General features: G+C 47.3%; 1 protein-coding gene across 1 annotated transcript in view; it reads left to right on the top strand.

The window, feature by feature from the left end:
• Positions 1-16,837, top strand: part of sgsm1a (small G protein signaling modulator 1a) — a 197,654-nt gene that overhangs the window by 146,520 nt on the left and 34,297 nt on the right. The window contains exons 17-19 of the mRNA XM_063034063.1: positions 3,588-3,770; positions 10,046-10,117; positions 13,688-15,037. Coding sequence (XP_062890133.1) covers positions 3,588-3,770; positions 10,046-10,117; positions 13,688-15,037 — 1,605 coding nt within the window. The remainder of the gene's footprint in view (positions 1-3,587; positions 3,771-10,045; positions 10,118-13,687; positions 15,038-16,837) is intronic.

Genomic DNA, 16,837 nt, shown 5'->3' with positions numbered 1-16,837 from the left:
TAAAGATGAGCTTTATTTGTCACACGTACATCGAAACGTACAGTGAAATATTTGCAACACACACAACATGCTGGAGGAACTCAGCAGGCCAGTACAGTCAACGTTTCGGGCCGAGACCCTTCATCAGTTCTTCCTGAGTTCCTCCAGCATTTTGTGTGTGTTGCTCTGTTTTCCAGCATCTGCAGATTTTCTCTCATCAGTGAAATATTTGTTTGTGTCACAGTCTGAGGATGTGCTGGGGTCAGCCGGCAAGTGTCACTGTGCTTCCAGCACTAACATAGCGTGCCCACAGCTTACTAACGGTTATTGTATGTCTTTGGAGTGTGAGAGGAAGCTGCAGCACCCATAGGTGCCCTTAAGGTCATAGGGAGGGTATACAAACTCCTTAGACACATGGGGAGGCCGGTGCCAGAGAACATTATGCTAACCACTACACCACTGTACCACCCCATTTGGCAAGCTCGGTCAGAGTAGCCCTGCCAAGTAACTATGGTGCACGTGGTAGAGGCCCCCGGTGATGCAGGCGCTGAACATTTATGGTTGTGGTGTCATCGGAACTGCCTTCAAAGTTGAATTTATTGTCAAATGCACAAGTGCATGTATGCACAGGTGAAATGAGAAACTTACTTGCAGCAGATCACAGGCACGTCGCATTAAATACACATCATTCACAAGAAAAACATTCATATACAGTGTACACAACTCCACAGAGAAGGACATGGGATGACAGTTTCAATTTTAACCTGGTCGTAGTGGGGCTTTACCGAGGTAGTAACCAGGGCCCTGCAGGCTGGTCGAGAACTGAATGGTTGAATGGTGTAGGACTTCAGGCTTCTGTATCTGCTGCCTGATGGTACCTGTGAGAAGATGGTATGATAATAAGGTGCTGCTTTCTTGAGTCAGCGCTTGACGTAGATTCTAACAACAGTGGGGAGGGATGTGCCCCTGATGCACTGGGCTGAGTCCACAAACCTCTGCGTCATTGTTGCTCACTCAAAATGCCATACCCGACCGTGATACAACCAGTCAGGATACTTCTGACAATTGTTCGAGTGTTCGGTGACACGCTAAACTTCCTGAAGAAAGTGAGGACACTAGGGACACCTTCCCTGAGGTTGTATCTAAGTGCCGGGCCCAGCACTTATCTGAGCAAGTGGGGAGCAATCCATATTGCACACCTGGGCCTTGAGAACATCCCAAACTATCCTTCGTTTCATTGGGCACCCAAAAGTCTCACCTCAATGTTGAATTCAAAGTTCAAAGTAAATTTAATATCGAAGTATATTCACAGAGTTGTAACGTATTACGGCACAGAAATAGTCCATGCCGGCCTGACCTTCTTCCTCCTCCCATCCGGACCATGTCCCTCCAAGCCCTTGTCATCCATGTACCTATCCAAACTTCTTTTTGTTACAAGTGATCCTGCATCTACCACTGCCTCGGGTGGCTTGTCATGTACTTGCTTTACCCTCTGAGTGAAGAAGTTTCCCCTGAACATTTCACCTTTCCCGCTAAACCTGTGATGTGTAGTTCTAGTGTCAGCCAACCTTAGGGGAACAGCCTGTATGCATTCACCCGATGTATACCCCTCATTATTTTGTATACTTCTATAAGATCACTCTTCATTCTCCTGTAAGTATGCAGTACAGTCGGGTCAAAGGTAACAGGTAAAAAAGGATGTGAGGAATAGCGTAACCAAGAAAAAATATATATATTAATCGTGCAGAACTTCACCCAAATCAAAGTAGCAAAATTGTTTTGGAAGGGGGAGTTCATGGAACAGATTTCAAATTAATGTATCATGGCACCTGTTATGAAACGGCTATTCTTGTGCAAGGTAATTAATAATTTCAAAGCAAGAAATACTGCTGGAGAAGTGTGATAGAATTTTGTGTTAAGTCCAAGAGGGAATCCTTAAATCAGACACTAAAGGCTTGAACCTAATTAAAGCCCAGTTACAAGGGTATGTAACCGTGATGGTAATTATTGAGTATTGACTGTCCTTGGTAGGTTGGGGGCGGGGCACGCGGTGGAGATATGTCTCTACCAAAGGAGGTGCCAGACTAGCGTCTGGTCAGGGTCACATGAAGCCAGGTGCCAGGTGGTGGATGGTCAGCTGGTGCTCATCACAAGTCCTGGTTATGTGACCACTGGTGCCAGGCAGACAATCTCTGAATATTGATAATGGCTGGGGTCAACTGTCTTGTAAAGACACTGCCCAGAAGGAGGCAATGGCAAACCACTTCTGTAAAAAAAAATTGCCGAGAACTATCATGGTCAAGGAAAGACCATGATCACCCATGTTACACGACACGGCACATAATGAAAGAACTATCCTTTGAGCTGTAAAATTCTAAACAATTCAGAATTCCAAGTGAACAGTACTTAATCTTAAGTGACATTGGAATCAGTTGGTTGATTTGTGAAGTATCGTGTGCTTCTTGGAGTGCAACATCAAGTACACGTTAAACAAATACACGCACAGGTGTCTTCGCTCTGTATGGAACGAAGACCATCATCCTCAACTTCGAGGGATAGCCACGACGAATCTTAAGTGAAAGGCCGGTATCCTGAGAATGTGGCCAATGTTTCTGGGCCCTCTAGATGGCGGAGGATTCACAGGAATTACATTCAGATAGGAGCTAAGACTAAGCCAAGCTGGTGACTTAACTCTTTGACAAATGCCTAGGTTTCAGTGATTGCATTTCAGCAAAGAGAGATGTGGGAAGGGAATTCCAGACTTCAGGACTTGTCCATTTGGAGGCAGTACACCTGGAATGTAAGTTTGTTGTGAAGCAGTACGGCTGACCAAAGTTAGGAGGTAGTGCCTGATGTGGTTATAGCAAGATGCAGCAGTACCTTGGGAGTTTGAAAGTAGGAAGTGGTACCACTATAAGCCATATTCATGTTCTGGTGCAATATGTGAGGACATTGGATGGGGTGAAAATTAGAAAAAAAAATGCAGAAGCTGGAAGTCCGAAATAAAAATTGAAGATTCTAGAAACACTCAGCAGGTCAGTCAGCATCTATGGAAAGAGAAATGATTAAAGTTTCAGGTCTTTTACCTTCTGTTCTGAAGGAGTGACTGGTGCTGAAATGTCGGCTGTTCTGCCACAGATGCTGCCTGACCTGCTGAGCTTTTCAGGAATGTTTTTGTTCTTATTTAAGTAGGACTGGGTCCCTGATCCTGATCATCTGAGTGGACCTGCCCTCTTTAAGCTGGAGGAAGCAGGGAAGCTTGGATTTCCTCTGTCTAGCTGTACAAATGGTGACGAGCCACTTGAACACGAGATTCTGTGGATGGTGGAATCCTTGAGCAACACGCACAAAAAGGGCAAAGTGAATTGATGAAGGGGCTTGGCTAAAATATCGACAGCCTGTTCCCCTCCATACCTGCTGCCTGACTTGCTGAGTTCCTCCAGCATTTGGTGTGTGAGCCACTTGTAAGGGTGGCAGGATTGGCAGAGTGCTTCTGGGTTGCCTGTGGAAGGGTTGGGGGAGCTCCCGCTGGGTCAGCTGGTTTGAAGCAAGTGCTCAGATGAGGCAGGCTTGGTGAAGTGCATTTCCTGTTCTTCCCCTGGTCCCAGGTGGACGATCAGATCCGGAACTGCTATGAGCAGACCATGGGGGAGTGGATGGCTTGTGAGGCCGTGGTCCGCCAACGGGAGAGGGAGTCGCACGCGGCAGCCTTGGCCAAGTGCTCGTCTGCAGTCAGCCTGGACGCGCAGATCCAGCGGATGATGCATCGGGATTCCACAGTCAGCACTGAGGTACCGGCTGGGGCAGCGGTCCGGGGCTGGGGGGATGGGGGAACCGCAAGGCTGCATTGTTGCCCTCATAGTCATTTAGCTGCACTGTACTTTCTCTGAAGCTGTTACACTTTATTCTGTGCCCTTTCACTGTGTAACCTTGTTCCACCTCAGTGCACTGTGTAATGAATTGATCTGTATGAACAGCATGTAAGACAAGTTTTTCACTGTGATCGTAATAAACCAATTACAATTACAATTCCAAACACAGATACCTATTAGGCCTCTGCAAGTCTGCAAATCTGGGACCAAGGACAGGGGGCCTCTCCTGGGGTTGGACGCTTGTCTGTGTGTGGGTGGGTGGGTGGGTGGGATAGGGGCTTGTTTTGCAGTTGTTCTGATGAACATTGGAGCATGATATGGAGCACCAGAAAGCGTGGTGAAACTTGCAAGCTGCCCCCAGCACATCCTTAGGTTGTTAACACAAACGACACACTTCACTGTGGGTTTCAATGTACATGGGCTGAAGAAATAAATAAGTTTGAATCTAGTTGCTTTAAGGGAACGGAGAGTGGCACTGAGGACTGAGGGTAAGGCTACTGCATCGCAGTTCCAGTAACCTTGGTTCAATTCTGACCTTTGGAGCTGCCTGCGTGGAGTTTGCACGCTCTCCCTCTGACCCGGAGGGTTTCCTCCGGTGCTCCGCCTTCTTCCCACATTTCAAAGACGTGTGAGCTGTGAATCAGCTGTTGTAGATCAGAGGAATCAGTCACAGGTGACAGCACGAAGTTAGAAACAGTGACCTTGCTGGTAAGTGTTTGAAATTGGGGTGAGTTTGATGGAATTGTGCCAAGCAAACGATGGGATAAGGGTAATCTGGTGTTTGAATGTCATGCTGTTTGACTGTACAACTCTACGTGGAGGGGTTTAGGGAGAGAATTCCGGAAGTCAGTGCTTTCCCTGCGTGTTGTGTCAAAGGTGAAAGGGGCTGAGTGAAAAGTGTAGGTGGAGGGGACGGTGAAGAGTGTAGGTGGAGGAGCAGTGAAGAGTGTAGGTGGAGGGGGCAGTGAAGAGTGTAGGTGTAGGGGACGGTGAAGAGTATAGGTGGAGGGACGGTGAAGAGTGTAGGTGGAGGAGCAGTGAAGAGTGGAGGTGGAGGGGACGGTGAAGAGTGTAGGTGGAGGGACAGTGAAGAGTGCAGGTGGAGGGGCAGTGAAGAGTGTAGGTGGAGGGGACAGTGAAGAGTGTAGGTGGAGGGATGGTGAAGAGTGTAGGTGGAGGAGCAGTGAAGAGTGTAGGTGGAGGAGCAGTGAAGAGTAGGTGGAGGGGACGGTGAAGAGTAGGTGGAGGGGACGGTGAAGTGCGTAGGTGGAGGGACGGTGAAGAGTATAGGTGGAGGGACGGTGAAGAGTGTAGGTGGAGGGGCAGTGAAGAGTGTAGGTGGAGGGGACAGTAAAAAGTGTAGGTGGAGGGGACAGTGAAGAGTGTAGGTGGAGGGGACGGTGAAGAGTGTAGGTGGAGGGACGGTGAGTGTAGGTGGAGGAGCAGTGAAGAGTGTAGGTGGAGGGAACAGTAAAAAGTGTAGGTGGAGGGGACGGTGAAGAGTATAGGTGGAGGGACGGTGAAGAGTGTAGGTGGAGGGACGGTGAAGAGTGTAGGTGGAGGGACAGTGAAGAGTGCAGGTGGAGGGGACGGTGAAGTGTGTAGGAGGGACGGTGAAGAGTGTAGGTGGAGGGACGGTGAAGAGTGTAGGTGGAGGGACAGTGAAGAGTGTAGGTGGAGGGGCAGTGAAGAGTGTAGGTGGAGGGGACAGTGAAGAGTGTAGGTGGAGGGGCAGTGAAGAGTGTAGGTGGAGGGGACAGTGAAGAGTGTAGGTGGAGGGACGGTGAAGAGTGTAGGTGGAGGAGCAGTGAAGAGTGTAGGTGGAGGGGCAGTGAAGAGTATAGGTGGAGGGACGGTGAAGAGTGTAGGTGGAAGGGACGGTGAAGAGTGTAGGTGGAGGAGCAGTGAAGAGTGTAGGTGGAGGGGACAGTAAAAAGTGTAGGTGGAGGGGACGGTGAAGAGTGTAGGTGGAGGGACGGTGAAGAGTGTAGGTGGAGGGGACAGTAAAAAGTGTAGGTGGAGGGGACGGTGAAGAGTGTAGGTGGAGGGATGGTAAAGAGTGTAGGTGGAGGAGCAGTGAAGAGTGTAGGTGGAGGGGACGGTGAAGAATGTAGGTGGAGGGACAGTGAAGAGTCCAGGTGGAGGGGACGGTGAAGTGTGTAGGTGGAGGGACGGTGAAGAGTGTAGGTGGAGGGATGGTGAAGAGTGTAGGTGGAGGGACGGTGAAGAGTGTAGGTGGAGGGGCAGTGAAGTGTGTAGGTGGAGGGGCAGTGAAGAGTGTAGGTGGAGGGGCAGTGAAGAGTATAGGTGGAGGGACGGTGAAGAGTGTAGGTGGAGGAGCAGTGAAGAGTGTACGTGGAAGGGACGGTGAAGAGTGTAAGTGGAGGAGCAGTGAAGAGTGTAGGTGGAGGAACGGTGAAGAATGTAGGTGGAGGGGACAGTAAAAAGTGTAGGTGGAGGGGACAGTGAAGAGTGTAGGTGGAGAGGACGGTGAAGAGTGTAGGTGGAGGGGACGGTAAAGAGTGTAGGTGGAGGGGGCGGTGAAGAGTGTAGGTGGAGGGAACGAAGAGTGTAGGTGGAGGGACGGTGAAGAGTGCAGGTGGAGGGACGGTGAAGAGTGTAGGTGGAGGGGCGGTGAAGAGTGTAGGTGGAGGGGGCAGTGAAGAGTAGGTGGAGGGGGCAGTGAAGACTAGGTGGAGGGACGGTGAAGAGTGTAGGTGGAAGAGCAATGAAGAGTGTAGGTGGAGGGATGGTGAAGTGTGTAGGTGGAGGGGACAGTGAAGAGTGTAGGTGGAGGGGACAGTGAAGAGTGAAGGTGGAGGGGACAGTGAAGAGTGAAGGTGGAGGGGGCAGTGAAGAGTGTAGGTGGAGGGGGCAGTGAAGAGTGTAGGTGGAGGGACGGTGAAGAGTGTAGGTGGAGGGACGGTGAAGAGTGTAGGTGGAGGGGACAGTAAAAAGTGTAGGTGGAGGGGACAGTGAAGAGTGTAGGTGGAGGGACGGTGTAGGTGGAGGGGACAGTAAAAAGTGTAGGTGGAGGGGACGGTGAAGAGTGTAGGTGGAGGGACGGTGAAGAGTGTAGGTGGAGGGACGGTGAAGAGTGTAGGTGGAGGGGCAATGAAGAATGTAGGTGGAGGGGACAGTAAAAAGTGTAGGTGCCAGCCACTGCACGATCCTCTGGTAGACCGTCAGGATGGTACATAGTGAAAGAGATGACATGTAGCACACCAGAGAGGGAGAAGGGAGAGCTGATCAGGCTGTTTCTGAACTGCAGCTGCTTAACACCATTTTTTAAACCACCCTTCATGTTGTTTTACTGAAAGTACAGTGAAAGCTGCTGGATCCTAATGCTCTTGCAGTCCAAAGGCTTGTTGGAAGTTCACACTGAGGCATAAAATATGTTGCTTCAAATTTGTTACATGTGCAAACAGGACAAAGGGAGAAGCGTGGAGAGAGACAGAGAGGAAAGAGAGAGACAAACTACGGGAATAGTGAGTGGAAAAGAGAAAGATTCAAGATAGTGTGGTCTTCTTATACCAGATGACTGATAACATTAACCACTCACATAGCCAGATTCAAATAATGTGATATCCACCACTGAAATCTAGAAGTTTCTGGAAGAATACAGAGGCAACGGTAACCACTGAAAAACTTTCTGAACAGTCACATGTTTTAAGGTGAAATACAAACAAGCAGAGGAATATTAAACCACAAGAAAAATCACAATTTTGTAGTCCAATCCAGCAGAGTTATTGTCTGAAGTTTCTTCATTTAAGTTTAACTTGCATTGGAGTTGAGTTGATACTGTGTATTATCTCACATACAGTATTGTGCAAAAGTCTTTGCCACGTGTATTCAAAGATTTAAAGTACATTTATTATCAAAGAATGTATAAATTATACAACCTTGAGATTTGTCTGCTTACAGGCAGTTACAACACAAGAAAACCGAAAGGACCCAATAAAATAATTGAAGACCTTCCCCCAGTGCCTGCAGTGAAAGAGGAAAAAACAAATCTTGTAAACAATAGGAGTGGCGCATGGCCAAGTGGTTAAGGCGTTCATCTAGTGATCTGAAGGTCGCTAGTTCGAGTCTTGGCTGAGGCAGCGTGTGTGTCCTTGAGCAAGGCACTTAACCACACACTGCTCTGGGACAACACCGGTGCCAAGCTGTATCGGCCCTAGTGCCCTTCCCTTGGACAACATTGGTGTCGTGGAGAGGGGAGAATTGCAGCATGGGCAACTGCTGGTCTTCCATAAAACCTTGCCCAGGCCTGCGCCCTGGAAACCTTCCAAGGCGCAAATCCATGGTTTCATGAGACTAATGGATGCCTATAGTATAGAGCAACAACAACAACATTCCGAACCAAACTGAGGCCTTAGATCCGAATCCCCAGAGCACCCCGGAGTGGGCCCAAGGCCTCAGTATTTTCAGTTCATCATATTAGCGGGGCAGGTCGCCACGAAGTTCACAGGCATGAAGCACAATAGCTGGGGGCAGACTTGCAGCCTTAATGTTGTGAAGAGAGGAGCACTCCAACCCAACTCTCGACACACTACCTTTCCAGTCTATCTGGGCCGGTGTTTAAATGGTCCAAATAGCGGATCGTGCCTCACATTAGAACTTGGGCTCTGCTGTGGTGAACCGTTCCAGGCCTAGACTTCACTGCTGAAGAGGCCGTTCTGGACATCTCCAAGTCAGCTCAGCAGTTAGAGCGCTCCACCCTCACACCCAGATTAGCTGGACGGGCATCGGAACTCCTCTGACTCGCTTCCTCTTCTCTGAATCATTCACTCCAACCAGCACGGCTCCTGCTCCAAGCAGAGCACCAGCAGGGCACATCTCGTGAATTTGTTTTGCCTTTGCTTTTCTCTTGATTGTTTGCAGTGATAGTTTACCGCAGTTTGGTTCAAAAAAAAAACGTTCTTAGTAATATTTTTAATCAAATTCCTTTGCTTTTGAACTACCAGTAAGTTGTCACATGCCTTTGGTAGCGCCATCTTAAACCAGAGAACTAAGACTTTTGCACAGTACGGTTTGTCAACATGAAGCGGAGAGCGTGTTTGTAGATCTGGTGGGAGCAAGGGATGTTGGGAATGGGGAGAGTGGAGCACCGCGGGAGGGGTGTGGGACAACTGGCAGAGAGGGAGTGCCAGGCGCAGGTGTAGACACACCCAGCCCTGAGACACCAGATAAGGTTATTTGATTCTAAACAATTGGTTTATTGATCATTACAGAATGTCTCTCTGGACCTTCCCACTCCCTCTCCTCTCTCTTCCCCTTTTCCTAACCATGATTCCCCTCTCCCTGCCCCCTTCCCACTCTCAGTCCACCATAGAGGCCCATATCAGAACCAGGGTTATCATCACTCACATATGTCATGAAATTTGTAATTTTTGGGGGCAGCAGTACACTACTGTGCAAGAGTCTTAGCTCCCTGGTTATATATATGTCTGCCTAAGATTTTTACACAGTACTGTAACTAACCTGCTCTTCTGTTCAGCTTACTTGATTGCTAGCTGATTAGGGTGACCTCTCCCAAATGGTTTCCTATCCCAGGAGCTGGCTGCACACGGTTGTTGGGCAGCTGGGTCACTTGTTAGGAGCCATTTAATTGGCTCTTCCCTCCCTTGGAAAAATTAAAGCCCCTCACACCCAGTCGTTCACACCTCCTGCAGGGCAGAAGCTACAAGAATCTGGAGATCACTGGTCAGCACAGGTCACCCCCGGTTGCAAATTCCTGAGTTACGGACAGTTTACGTACAAGCAATCTCTTATTAAATTCAAAAGTCCAATATGCTGGCATATCCTCATTTCTATGAATGGCAGAGCTCGTTTCCTCTCTCTACTTTAATTAATTGTTCTTTCTTATCAGTCTAATGTGTTTTTAATGTCTTTCATTACAATAATGTGAGGTGTGGTTACAATATCGAGTGTTTCTTGTGTATTTTCCATCTAATGGACATACTGTATACAGACGTGCAGGGAAGGAGCTTGTTCATTATCAAGGGACAGTTTGTAGCTTGAGTGTCATTAGTCACCTCAGAACCACAACTGGAAGCAAGTTTTCCTCCTCCCTCCCGAAGAGATTCTCCAAGTAGAAATTAACAGCTTGGTTGACACAAACTTCACAAGAAGCTGTCTGGTGTTTATTTGCTGGATTTCTCTCGCTCACGGATTTGACTCTCACGTTTCAGTCTTCGCAGAGTTGTAGCTCGGACAGGCAGGACCACGCCCGGCTGCAGAGTGATTCCAGCTCAAGCACACAGGTAAATCCCTCCCCACCCCACCCGCCTTTTCCAGTGCCTTCTGCCTGGGATTCCTGGGTCATCCCTAAAGGTTGTGTCCATGTGTCCACCGTGTTGCTGACGTTGTGTAAGCTGCTAGGACAAAGTGCAAGATCGGCAGTTTAGATCCCAGTTTGGCTAATCGATCATTTGGTCCAGTCATGACCCAGCTGTCCAGCTGACTGACCAGAAACGAATGCAATACCTCAGATACAGTGTTTCACAAAACTATAAAATAGCATTAAAGCATTATTCGTAGAATCACGGCCATAGAGCACTACAGCACAGAAGTAGGCCCTTCAGCCCATCTAGTCCATGCTGTACTGTTTGTATGCCTAGTCCCATCAACCCACACCTGAACCATAGCCCTCCATACTTCTCCCATCCATGTACAGATCCAAATGTGCACTCGAACCCACATCCCCACTTGCACTGGCAGCTCGTTCCACAGTCACACCACCGTCTGAGTGAAGAAGTTCCCCATCATATGTCTCTTAAACATTTCACCTTTCACACTTTACCCATGACCTCTAATTGTCATCTCACCCAGCCTCAGTGGAAAAAGCCTGCTTGCATTTACCCCATCTGCACCCCTCATATTTTTGTTTTCCTTTCAGGTACTTACAAAGTGTTTCTCGCTTTACAGAACTCATGCTATTTACAGTTGGGACCTTGCTGCTAAAGCTCTCATATCAAGTAAAGAGGTTACACGACCAGCAAGTGGTTGGGCGCAATTTTGCTGCTGGAACTGAGTGTCAGAGCGAATACTTCTTCAGCAGTGTCAGATCTTGGTCATTTTCGATCCCCAGGTTCTTTTAGGAGTCCAAGAATGAGTGAAACATTATTTCTCCATGATCGTTTATTTTTAAAGTTTAAACAAAGGAACAGATACAGGACATGTGAAACTAAAGGGACAGACTGAGAACAAAAAGTTGGGGCTTTTGAAAAATCTATCACCTTTAGAGTTCAGATAAGACAAGTTCCTTAGATAAAAGAGCCCAATCAAAGGCCACACAATCACAGCAGGTGTGTAATGTGCTAACACTCAGCCAATTAAAAATGAAAAGGTGACAAACCGTTATGTCACTACTATACTGTGTTTCTGATACCAAGTGGGGACTAAACACCACATGCTGTAAAAAATCTACAATTGTTAAAAATACAAATTGTGTCAGTGAAAAAGAAGCTATGATAAAAACTACGAATTTAGTCTTGAATTATCTATTACCTTACAAAAAGCAGAGGGGGGCACACTGAAGCTAGGTGCAGCCAACACTAAGGGTCTGTGAGGGATCACAGAGTAGACCCCTTCTGCTTCCACACACTGAGGGGCAGGATTTGGATGGGGAAGCCCCTCAAACAATGAAAGGGCTGTCACCTCACATTGAGCCGATGGAGCTATATTTGTGTTTTTTTTTCTCTCTCTCTTTAATGTTTTCTCTACGTAAATGTTCTTGCTCTGTTACTGGCTTTTGTAGATTTATTATTTTTAACAAGAATAAAGTCTATTTTTGGAATTAATAAAAAGCTAAATGGGAATGGAAATAGGAATCAGAGAAGTGACTATGAAGTGCATTCGTGTTCAAACCAACCAAACCAGCTCAGGCTCTGGGCCAATATTGAGGTGGTGTGTATTTTGACAACAAAATTAAATATAGCTATTTAGGTGAATTAATTATAGTTTCCAGTGCACACACACATAATGTTGGAGGCACTCAGCAGATCAGGTGGCACCTATGGAGAGGAATAAGCAGTTGACATTTCAGGCTGAGATCCTATATCAGGACTTTAACCAAAGGGTGGTGAATTTGTGGAATTTCTTTAGCCGAAGGGTGGTGAATTTGTGGAATTTGTTGCCACATGCAGCTGTGGAGGCCAGGTATTTAAGGCAGAGATTGATAGGTTCTTGATTGGACATGGGATCAAAGGTTACGGGGAGAAGGCCTGGAACTGGGGTTGAGGAGGAGAAAAAAAAGATCAGCCATGATTGAATGACTCAATGGGCCAAATGGCCCAATTTGCTCCTATGTCGTATGATCTGGTGAGGGCGAAGGTGGGTGGCTGAGGGAAAGACGGTGAAATAAGAAGCTGTGAGGTAATAGGTGAGACCGGGTGTTGGGGGGGGGGGGAAGGGACGATGAAGTAAGAAGCTGGAAGGTGATAGGTGAGATTGGGTGTGTGGGGGAGGGATGATGAAGTAAGAAGCTGGAAGGTGACAGGTGGAAGAGGTAAAGGATTGAAGACGGTATCTGATAGGAGGGGAGAGTGGACTGTTGAAGAAAGGGAAGGAAGAGGGGCGCAGAGGGAGGTGATGGGCAGGTGGAGAGAAGAGAAGGGGTGTAAGACGGGCCAGAATAGGATGGCAAAAGAAAGAATGAAGGATGAGGGAGAAATGACTGGAACTTAGAGTAATTAACATTTATACCATATGGAATATGAGGTGTTACTCCTGCAACCTGAGAGTGGCTTCATCACGGCCATAGAGGAGGGCATGGACGGACCTGTTGGAATGGGGTAGGTACCTGAACCTGGTGGTGAGCTATCGGCAGGTGAGACCAGAATACATGATGCTCAATGACTAATTGGATGGTCCTGCAGAGGTTGGCCAGAATACAAAATTATGAGCTGCATTGATAGGGTAAATGCAGGCAGGCTTTTTCCACTGAGGTTGGGTGAAAGGTCATAGGCAAAGGTAAAAGGTGAAATATGTAGGGGGAGCCTGAGGGTGGTGAGAATCTGGAACGAGCTGTCAGAAGGAGTGGTGGATGTGGGTCCAATTGCAACATGTATGGGAAGTTCAGGGAAGTACATGAATGGGAAGGATATGTAAGTTCGGATATGTACGTGAATGGGAAGGATATGGAAGTTCGGATAAGTACGTGAATGGGAAGGATATGGAAGTTTGGATAAGTACGTGAATGGGAAGGTTATAGAAGTTCGGATAAGTACCTAAATGGGAAGGGTATGGAAGTTCAGATAAGTACGTGAATGGGAAGGATATGGAAGTGCAGATAAGTACGTGAATGGGAAGGATATGGAAGTTCGGATAAGTACATGAATGGGAAGGATATGGAAGTTCGGATAAGTACCTGAATGGGAAGGGTATGGAAGTTCGGATAAGTATGTGAATGGGAAGGATATGGAAGTGCGGATAATTACGTGAATGGGAAGGATATGGAAGTTTGGATAAGTACCTGAATGGGAAGGGTATGGAAGTTCGGGTATGTACGTGAATGGGAAGAATATGGAAGTTCGGATAAGTACCTGAATGGGAAGGATATGGAAGTTTGGATAAGTACGTGAATGGGAAGGATATGGAAGTTCGGATAAGTACCTGAATGGGAAGGGTATGGAAGTTCGGATAAGTATGTGAATGGGAAGGATATGGAAGTGCGGATAATTACGTGAATGGGAAGGATATGGAAGTTCGGATAAGTACATGAATGGGAAGGATATGGAAGGCTATGGTCCAGTGCAGGTCGATAGGACTAGGCAGAACGGCTTGCTTCTTTTGCTCCAAGTTAACTTTCTTTGGGCTGTCTTTTCCCTCAGGTCTTTGAATCAGTGGAAGATACCGAGACGGAGCAAATTGAGAAGGAAGCTGGGATCAGCGGCGATAAGCAGGTAGCAGCCATTCCAAATGGCACTGTGCGGAATGGCCCCTGCTTCCCAGACTCTGGGCACCCATCCTTGTGCAGTCATCCCACAACAGCTGGCTATTCGGAGCACAGCTTCAGCACCGAGGAGGCAAAGCAGCGTGGCCACAGCTCCTCTGCACTGAGGCGCGAGGGGGAGCCAAGAGAGTCAAATTCAGAGGAAGAACCTCTTCCCCAAGGACTGCCCACCCAAAACTGGCTCCAAGGCGGACTCCGTCTGCAGGATGAACTAGAAGCAGATATTGTGATGGATGGATCTGAAGTTCCTAAGGAAGGTGAATTACAAAATGCAAGTCATGCGTCAGGTGGATCGGAAATAGTTCCTGAGGCAGATGGATCTGAAGGTATGCATGGCATGTCAAATGGACTAGGAGTAGTTCCTAAAGTGGATGGACCAAAAGGTATGCATTGTGAATCTGATGGACTGGAGATTATTCCTACGGCGGATGGATCTGAAGTAGTTCCTATGGCGGATGGATATCAAGTAGTTCCTACAGTGGATGGATATGAAGTAGTTCCTACAGTGGATGGATCTGAAGTAGTTCCTACGGCAGATGGATCTGAAGTAGTTCGTATGGAGGATGGATCTGAAGTAGTTCCTACGGCAGATGGATCTGAAGTAGTTCCTATGGAGGATGGATCTGAAGTAGTTCCTACGGCGGATGGATCTGAAGTAGTTCCTATGGAGGATGGATCTGAAGTAGTTCCCATGGCAGATGGACTGGAAATTATTCCTACGGCGGATGGATCTGAAGTAGTTCCTACAGTGGATAGATCTGAAGTAGTTCCTACGGCGGATGGAACTGAAGTAGTTCCTATGGAGGATGGATCTGAAGTAGTTCCTACGGCGGATGGATATGAAGTAGTTCCTATGGAGGATGGATCTGAAGTAGTTCCTACGGTGGATGGATCTGAAGTAGTTCCTAAGGTCGACGGATTAGAAAGTTTGCTCCCTGTGGCAGATGGATTGGAAGTAGCTCCTACAGTGGATGGATCCAAAGATGTTCTCTGTGTGTCTGATGGATCAGAAATTGTACCTATGTCGGAGTCTGTGAGGCAGGAAGCTCCTGGCAGTGAGGGGTTGGGTTTGGAAGGTAGCCTCCCTACATCCAGAGCTGAAGGGATGGTGACTGAGGAAGGGCTGCTCGTTGGAGAGGGAACAGAAGGACTCACCCAGGTGCAGAGTGTGGCTGAGAGTATCGTCCCTGTGGCTTCACCGGTCTCATCTACTGGAGTGACATACGCAGTGAGTACCAGAGTACAGACGCCACCAGACTGTGAGAGAGCTGTGAGAGTCCACCTGTGGTCTTCAGTCCAACATTAGGTGTCAAGGCCAAAATTAGATCAGCCTTGACCTTGTTGAATGACAGAGTGGGTTTGATGGGATGAGTGGCCTTCTCCTGTATCTTATCTTGTAACCTGAGGTGCAAATACTGTGATCTGAGTCAAGCCAGCATCTGCTTTCTCCTTCCACCCACCAAGGATGAGTGTCTATGATGGAGAATGATAAATATATTCTGCCCCATGTCGGCAGTGTCCACATTCAGTGGACGATGCTGACGGGCAGGGAATCATCGGCTTGGCCACAACGTTAGGCCTCACACTCATATTGGCTGGACAGTCAGGTCCCCAATAATGACAGTTCATCAGGGTTGTTCGACACCCAGTGCTCCTCCTTCCCCATATATCCACTCATTAAGGTTTCTTTTGGCACCTCTACCCACTCTTTTAGTTTGTTGTTTGTTTAATTACTTATTGATTGATTGATTCATCCATTCATTCAGAGACACAGCACTGAAACAGGCTCTTTTGGCCCAAATACACCAATTAACCTGCTAACCCTTAGATCCTTTTTATTTATTTAGTGGTACAACACAGAATGGGCCCTTCCGGCCCTTTGAGCTGCACTGTCCCAGCAAGCCCCAACAACCCTGATTCAACACTAACCTCATCTCGGGATAATTTACAATGACCAGTGATTCAACAATAACTTCATCACAGGACAATTTACAATGACGAGTTATTCAACACTAACCTCATCACGGGACAATTTACAATGACTAGTGATTCAACACTAACCTTATCAAGGGACAACTTACAATGACCAGTTATTCAACACTAACCTCATCACGGCACAATTTACAATGATCTGTTATTCAACTTTAACCTAATCATGAAGCAATTTACAATGACCAGTTATTCAACACTAACCTCATCACGGGACAATTTACAATGACTAGTGATTCAACACTAACCTCATCACGGGACAATTTACAATGACTAGTGATTCAACACTAACCTCATCACGGGACAATTTACAATGATCAGTTATTCAACACTAACCTAATCACGGCACAATTTACAATGACTAGTGATTCAACACTAACCTAATCACAGCACAATTTACAATGATCAGTTATTCAACACTAACCTAATCACGGCACAATTTACAATGACCAGTTGTTCAACACTAACCTAATCACGGCACAATTTACCAGTGATTCAACACTAAAGACCAATTTATACTTGTGCGTCAAATTGATGCCGTAGGTACGGCGTAGCCGCGTACCCTACACCGTACCCTGCTGCGCACCTCCCCAAAAATGTAACTACGCGTCGTGGCGACGCCGACCGTAACAACTGTGATTGGTCCGCTTGGTAGCATCACATTTCCTCCTAAGTTGCAATAGCTTCCCACTGGGCGACTGAAGGGCAGGGAAGGAACTCTGGCTGCAATACTTTCCATAAAGCTTTACAGACCTCCGAAATTATGGAGGACCCTGTGCTTGACGCCTGTTTGTAGCTAGCTGCTACAGCCTGTTGACTTCCACCGGAAGCTAAAACTCGAATGGTGATCGCCATTCTCTGAGTATACTGTGCGTACACTGATGCAAAATACATGGTTGGGGACGATGAACCAAATTGTCAAATCTACTTGCCGACATCCGAAAATATTTGAAATGCATTTCCTCGTCCATGTCTCTCAGTGGCCGGACAAGCAGAGAAAATTCACCCTCCTTCAGTTTCAGTCGCCATTGTTTTAAGT

This window comes from Mobula hypostoma, chromosome 27, assembly GCF_963921235.1.
Source record: "Mobula hypostoma chromosome 27, sMobHyp1.1, whole genome shotgun sequence".
NCBI lineage: Eukaryota > Metazoa > Chordata > Chondrichthyes > Myliobatiformes > Myliobatidae > Mobula > Mobula hypostoma.
This window is presented reverse-complemented; position numbering and strand designations above follow the sequence as displayed.